The 6,895-nt window shown below is 42.6% G+C and overlaps 1 protein-coding gene across 1 annotated transcript in view; it reads left to right on the top strand.

The window, feature by feature from the left end:
- Nucleotides 1–243: 243 nt before the first annotated feature.
- LOC111955783 (CUB and sushi domain-containing protein 3-like) overlaps nucleotides 244–6,895 on the top strand; it is a 47,823-nt gene continuing 41,171 nt past the window's right edge. The window contains exon 1 of the mRNA XM_070436402.1: nucleotides 244–493. Coding sequence (XP_070292503.1) covers nucleotides 277–493 — 217 coding nt within the window. The 5' untranslated portion in view covers nucleotides 244–276. The remainder of the gene's footprint in view (nucleotides 494–6,895) is intronic.

Genomic DNA, 6,895 nt, shown 5'->3' with positions numbered 1-6,895 from the left:
GCCAGGATCACAGATACAACAATATACTGTGTCAGAAATTCAATCTAACCCTCACTGGGGCAAAAACTGGCTAACATTGCTCTTGTGTATTTCTGGAATGTTCATTTCGATCTGTAAGGATCACAGAGAGATACTGTGGCAGGAGGAGTTCAATGACATGGATCCTGTGTGTTTTTTGTTGTTTCTGATTCGATCTGGTCAGATTTCTCACTCTCTTCAATAAAAACCGCACTGGGGGGAAAACACAGTAACATTGTTCCTGTGTGGGGTTTTTACATGCTCATTTTGATCTGCTCTTCTTGCTCTGCTGTTGTTGTAGCCAAGTTCTGTGGGGACCCTGGTGTGCCTGCCTATGGCTCCAGAGAGGGCCTCAGCTTCATCTATCAGTCAGAGGTGTCGTTCAGCTGTAGCGCCCCCTATATCCCGGTGGGCTCCACTACACGCTTGTGCCAGGCCGACGGCTCCTGGAGCGGGTTCCAGCCTCGCTGTATAGGTAAGCATCTACTCTCTGTGTGTGTGTGTGTGTGTGTGCGTGCGTGCGTGCGTGCGTGCGTGCGTGCGTGCGTGCGTGCGTGCGTGCGTGCGTGCGTGCGTGCGTGCGTGCGTGCGTGCGTGCGCTTCTCTTTATTCCTGGGGAGTTCGTCTCTAACATCTTTCCAGCGTTATTTGGCTTAAAGCACAGCTTGTAGTATTTAATAACGTCAAACAACAATGTCCTCCCTCTGACACAAAGGCTATACCCAGGCCACCCTACTTATACCAAGGATGCGTCTCAAATGGAACTTCCTTTACCCTATATAGTGCACTACTTTTGACCAGCCCTATGGGCCCAGATCAAACATAGTGCACTATATGGGTGCCAATTTGATAAACTGCACAAACCTCGACACATCTCTTATTGATGAGATCATTCCAGAAAAGGCAGGGTCATTCCTTTTAAAGGGAGAGCACATATCACAGGAGAAGAGCCCAGATATGAAATGGCTGTAGGGGGATTCAGTTCCATCAGGGGAACACGTTAGTGACATTCTCCTGGCCCTAGCCTTCAGAGCTGGCTGGTATCATTGTCTAGCTAGACAGAAGTTTCTATTTTCAGTGATGTAACGTACGACATTCTTTTCATGAAGAGTAAGGGATTTGGGAAACTGAACAAACGCACCAAAAATAGGACACAACAAACTCAAACTTGTTTGCATTGTTTTTAACTTTGCTAGATGGACATGTCAACTCAATATAGTTGTTTTAACTACCTGCTAAGAGTGATTTGGTGTTTTTTTTATATTCTACAAGTTTAGCCCCCAATTCCTTTGTTAAAGCTACAAGCCTGGGAAAACCGAAGAGCACCTTGTCATATCAACTGTTATTACTGTCCCAGAGCATATAGCTTCTATACTGTTATTACTGTCCCAGAGCATATAGATTCTATACTGTTATTACTGTCCCAGAGCATATAGATTCTATACTGTTATTACTGTCCCAGAGCATAAGATGTCTATATGTTATTACTGTCCAAGTGCATATACGATTCTATACTGTTATACTTGTCCCAGAGCTATAATCTATACTGTTATTACTGTCCCAGAGCATATAGATTCTATATTATTATTACTATCCCGCCCGCCAGACACTATAGATTCTATACTGTTATTACTGTCCCAGAGCATATAGATTCTATACTGTTATTACTACCCCAGAGCATATAGATTCTATACTGTTATTACTATCCCAGAGGATATAGATTCTATACTTCTGCTTTCACCTTAATTAGTGCTTATTGTCTGGTCTGGAAAACCCATAAACTATTGCACATGAGTCTGTCTTCCTAAAGAGTCTGGGATTGCGTCCCAAACGGCACCCTATTCTGTATGGGCCCTGGTCAAAAGTAGTGCACTACTTCTGGCCAAAATCTATCCAGGTGAGATGAGCTCTTTTTTTGTATGGAGGTCTATGAGAGTGTTGAATTACGTGAGGTTTATTTGATCTAATTGAAGTTAGGCTGTTAGAAATGTAGTGATACGTGGATGCATTCCGGCAAGGTGTATCTGCCCTCTCATTCGCTAGAATGGTCCCACCTGATCTCGCCTATCTTCAATCATGTATTTCCATTGTTAGAGTAGCCACTCAGCTATCTTCTCAATATAATAGATAATATTTGACTATATAGAGAATGGGGTGCCATTAATATAATAGATCATCTTTGACTATAGAGAGAATAGGGTGCTATTAATATAATAGATAATCTTTGACTATAGAGAGAATAGGGTGCTATTAATATAATAGATAATCTTTGACTATAGAGAGAATAGGGTGCTATTTGTGACAGAACCTGGCAGTACAGTAGCTGGTTAAATAATTCAACACTTAACGCAGAGAAATAACCAGTAGGGGTTTGAACATCTCCTAACGCAGAGAAATAACCAGTAGGGGTTTGAACATCTCCTGACGCAGAGAAATAACCAGTAGGGGTTTGAACATCTCCTGACGCAGAGAAATAACCTTCTCAAAATATCTCAGATCCCTTTATAGTGAGAAAGGCAGCAGCATCTGTGTGATGTGGTGGGTATTGATCCACAGGCCTTTTTAAAGAAGCAACCACACAATCTGGATAGATTTAGGGCCAGTTTCCCAGACCCTTTTTTAGTCTAAGGGTAAATATGTCGGCTTATGTTTAATTGAAATTGGCGAATGGAATTTGTACCAAATGGCAGCTTATTCTGTATATACACCGAGTGTACAAAACATTAAGAACACCTGCTCTTTCCATGACATAGACTGACCAGGTGAATCCAGGTGAAAGCTATGATCCCTTATTGATGTCACTTGTTAAATCGACTTCAATCAGTGTAGATGGAAAGGAGGAGACAGGTTGAGGAAGGATTTTTAAGCCTTGAGACAATTGAGACATGGATTGTGTATGTGTGCCATTCAGAGGGTGAATAAGAAAGACAAAAGATTTTGCCTTTGAACGGGGTATGGTAGTAGGTTCCAGGCACACCATGTGTGTCAAGAACTGCAATGATGCTGGGTTCTTCATGCTCAACAGTTTCCCGTGTGTATCAAGAATGGTCCACCACCCAAAGGACATCCAGCCAACTTGATACAACTGTGGGAAGCATTGGAGTCTATGGAATGCTTTAGACACCTTGTCGAGTCCATTCCCTGACGAATTGAGGCTGTTCTGAGGGGAAAAAAGGGGGGGCAACTCAATATTAGAAAGAGGTTCTTACTGCTTTGTACACTCAGTGTAGTACATTTCATTTGACTAGAGCTCTATGGACCTTGGTCAAAAATAGTGCACCATATAGGGAATATGGTGCCATTTGGGACTCTGACGTAATCTGTGTCCGGAAAACCGCCCCCTAGGCTTCATAGTCACACATATACATAGTGTATGTGTTTAATACCCTCCCTTTCCTGTCATCCAAACCTTACCTGCTGTCTACATATCTGTAAATATATATATATTGTCTGTCAGCCTCCTGAATACTGACCTGGTTAAGCTCCAGGTCCCTGAAGGAGACATTCAATAGAACTCCTCACATCAATATGACTAAACGGTCATAATTTCACTAATTGAATATTCAAGTCATTGGCACACTTGTAACTGGATTATTAGACCATTAGCAACAAGTCAATTGTTATATATTTAAATACAATGGATAGTTCATTCAAATGATAAAATTACATATTGGTTTCCTTTCCCTCTAAGTAGTCTTATGGACACGGTATGACAGAAATCCATGCTTTGGTTTAGTTTTCGTGCACTGTTTCCACACACTAACAATTTAGCATTTGTGGCACAAATGGAAATGTGCCAGAGAAACTCAACCAAGTCATGGATTGTGCTGTCATACCTTGTCCATAGACTGCTTACAGGGTAAGGCAACCGATATGTCATTTTGTAATTTGTAAACTACAGTGCCTTCAGAAACTATTCATACCTCTTGACTTATTCCACATTCTGTTGTGTTGCAGCCTGAATTCAAAATGGATGAAATATTTTTTTCTCACCCATCTACACACAATACTCCGTAGTGACAAAGTGAAAAGATGTCTTTAGAAATTTTATTGAAAATTAAATACTGAAATATCTCATGTATTCACACCCCTGAGTATTCACACCCCTGGGTCAATACTTTGAAGCAGCTTTGGCCGCCATTGCAGCTGTGAGGCTTCCTTCTTTTCACTGTAAATTAGGTTAGTATTGTGGAATAATTACAATGGTGTTGATCCAGCCTCAGTTTTCTCCTATCACAGCAATTAAGCTCTGTTTTAAAGTCACCATTGGCCTCATGGTGAAATCCCTGAGATGTTTCCTTCCTCTCTGGCAACTGAGTTAGGAAGGACACCTGTATCTTTGTAGTGACTGGGTGTTACATCCAAAGTGTAATTAATAACTTCACCAGGATATTCAGCGTCTACTTTTTTTTTTACCCATTTACCAATAGATGCCCTTCTTTGTGATGCATTGGAAAAGCTCCCTGGTCTTTGTGGTTGAATCGCTGTTTGAAGTTCACTGCTCGACTGAGGGACCTTACAGATAATTGTATGTGTGGGGTAAAGAGATGAGGTAGCCATTCAAAAATCATGATAAACACTATTATTGCACACGGAGTGAGTCCATGCAATTTATTATGTGATTTCTTAAGCCAATGTTAACTCCTGAACTTATATAGGCTTGCCATAACAAAAGGGTTGAATACTTATTGACGCCAGACAGTTCAGCTTTTAATGTTTTATTAATTTGTAAAAATGTAGAAAAGCATAATTCCACTTTGACATTATGGGGGTATTGTGTGTAGCCCAAGGACAAAACATCAATCAATCAATCAAATGTATTTATAAAGCCCTTTTTACATCAGCCGATGTCACAAAGTGCTATACAGAAACCCAGCCTAAAACCCCAAACAGCAAGCAATGCAGATGTAGAAGCACGATGGCTAGGAAAAACTCACTAAAAAGGCAGGAACCTAGGAAGAAACTTAGAGAAGAACTAGGCTCTGAGGGGGTGGCCAGTCCTCTTCTGGCTCTATCGGGTGGAGATTATAACAGTACATGGCCAAGATGTTCAAACGTTCATAGATGACCAGCAGGGTCAAATAATAATAATCACAGTGGTAGTAAAGGGTGCAACAGGTCAGCATCTCAGGAGTAAATGTCAGTTGGCTTTTCATTGCCGATCATTCAGAGTTAGAGACAGCAGGTGCGGTAGAGAGAGAGTCGAAAACAGCAGGTCCGGGACAAGGTAGCACGTCCGGTGAACAGGTCAGGGTTCCATAGCCGCAGGAATAACAGTTGAAACTGAAGCAGCAGCACGACCAGGTGGACTGGGGACAGCAAGGAGTCATCGGGACCAGGTAGTCCTGTGGCATGGTCCTAGGGCTCAGGTGCTCCCGAGAGAAAGAGAGCGAGAGAGAGAGAATTAGAGGAAGCATACTTAAATTCACACAGGATACCGGATAAGACAGGATAAATACTCCAGATATAACAGACTGACCCTAGCCCCCCAACACATAAACGATTGCAGCATAAATACTGGAGGCTGAGACAGGAGGGGTCGGGAGACACTGTGGCCCCGTCCAACGATATCCCCAGACTGGGCCAGCCAGGCAGGATATAACCCCACCCACCTTGCCAAAGCACAGCCCCCACACCAGTAGAGGGATATCTTCAACCATCAACTTACTACCCTGAGACAAGGCCGAGTATAGCCCAAGAAAGATCTCCCCCACGGCACGAGCATCTACATTTAATCCATTTTAAATTCAGGCTGTAACACAACAAAATGTAGAATGAGTCAAATAATAGAGATGTGATTAATTGACGTGTCACAACACAGGRACACTGAAAAATCCATGAGTTTCAATGATCAGATGTGATTGACCTATAGGGGTGTCATGCTGAAATGCGGTAAATGTTGGGGCTGGCCTCCCGAGTGGCGCAGTGGTCTAAGGCCCTGCATAGCAGTGCTAGCTGTGCCACTAAAGATTCTGGGTTCGAGTCCAGGCTCTGTTGCATGCCGGACGTGACCGGGAGACCCATTGGGCGACGCACAATTGGCCCAGAGTTTGGCCGGCAGGGATGTCCTTGAACCATCGCGCACTAGCAGCTCCTGTGGCGGACCGGGCACAATGCACGCTGACACGGTGTTTCCTCCTGCACATTGGTGTTGATGGCTTCCGGGTTAAGTGGGCATTGTGTCAAGAAGCAGTGCGGCTTGGTTGGGTTGTGTTTCGGAGGACGCACGGCTCTCGACCTTCGCCTCTCCATATGTGAGTTGCAGCGATGAGACAAGACTGTAACTACCAATTGGATACCACGAAATTGGGGAGAAAATGGGGTAAAAAAAATGAAGAAAAAAATATAAAACATTTTTGGGCTAGTTTTAAGACTAGCTAATTAACTGATTTCAACATTGATTTCAACACATGGCATTGTCAAATTAGTTGTCATAAGCTGTTCATAAGCTGCCATGACTGTTTATGTCATCTGTTATGACACTGTTATGAACATGTTATGTAGCCCTTATGACAGAGGGTTCAAAATAATGGTTAACTGTTACCCTATTGAAACTTAATTCTTATGACATTCCAACAGTTACCTGCAGATCCTCATGCCTATAAGACATTGACAAAGGAGTGTCATATAATGTTACCACATCATTCAATGAAACACATATTGTTTGAGTACACATATCCACACAGACATGATAGGATAAATACTGTGTTCAGAAATATGTAGGGTAGTGTTCATGAAATGTCATATATTCCAAGACGGACCTCTCGGGATGATGAGAATTGCTTGGGATCAGATTTGCCTATTTCGAGTGTGTGTGGAGTGAATGGGGAGGTGCAGGGCGGGGCGTTATTAATATGTGTGTGACTGAGTCTGAGTG

Source organism: Salvelinus sp. IW2-2015, linkage group LG31 (assembly GCF_002910315.2).
Source record: "Salvelinus sp. IW2-2015 linkage group LG31, ASM291031v2, whole genome shotgun sequence".
NCBI classification, from domain to species: Eukaryota; Metazoa; Chordata; class Actinopteri; order Salmoniformes; family Salmonidae; genus Salvelinus; species Salvelinus sp. IW2-2015.
Note: the sequence above shows the minus strand (reverse complement) of the source record. Positions and strands in the feature narration are given on the sequence as shown.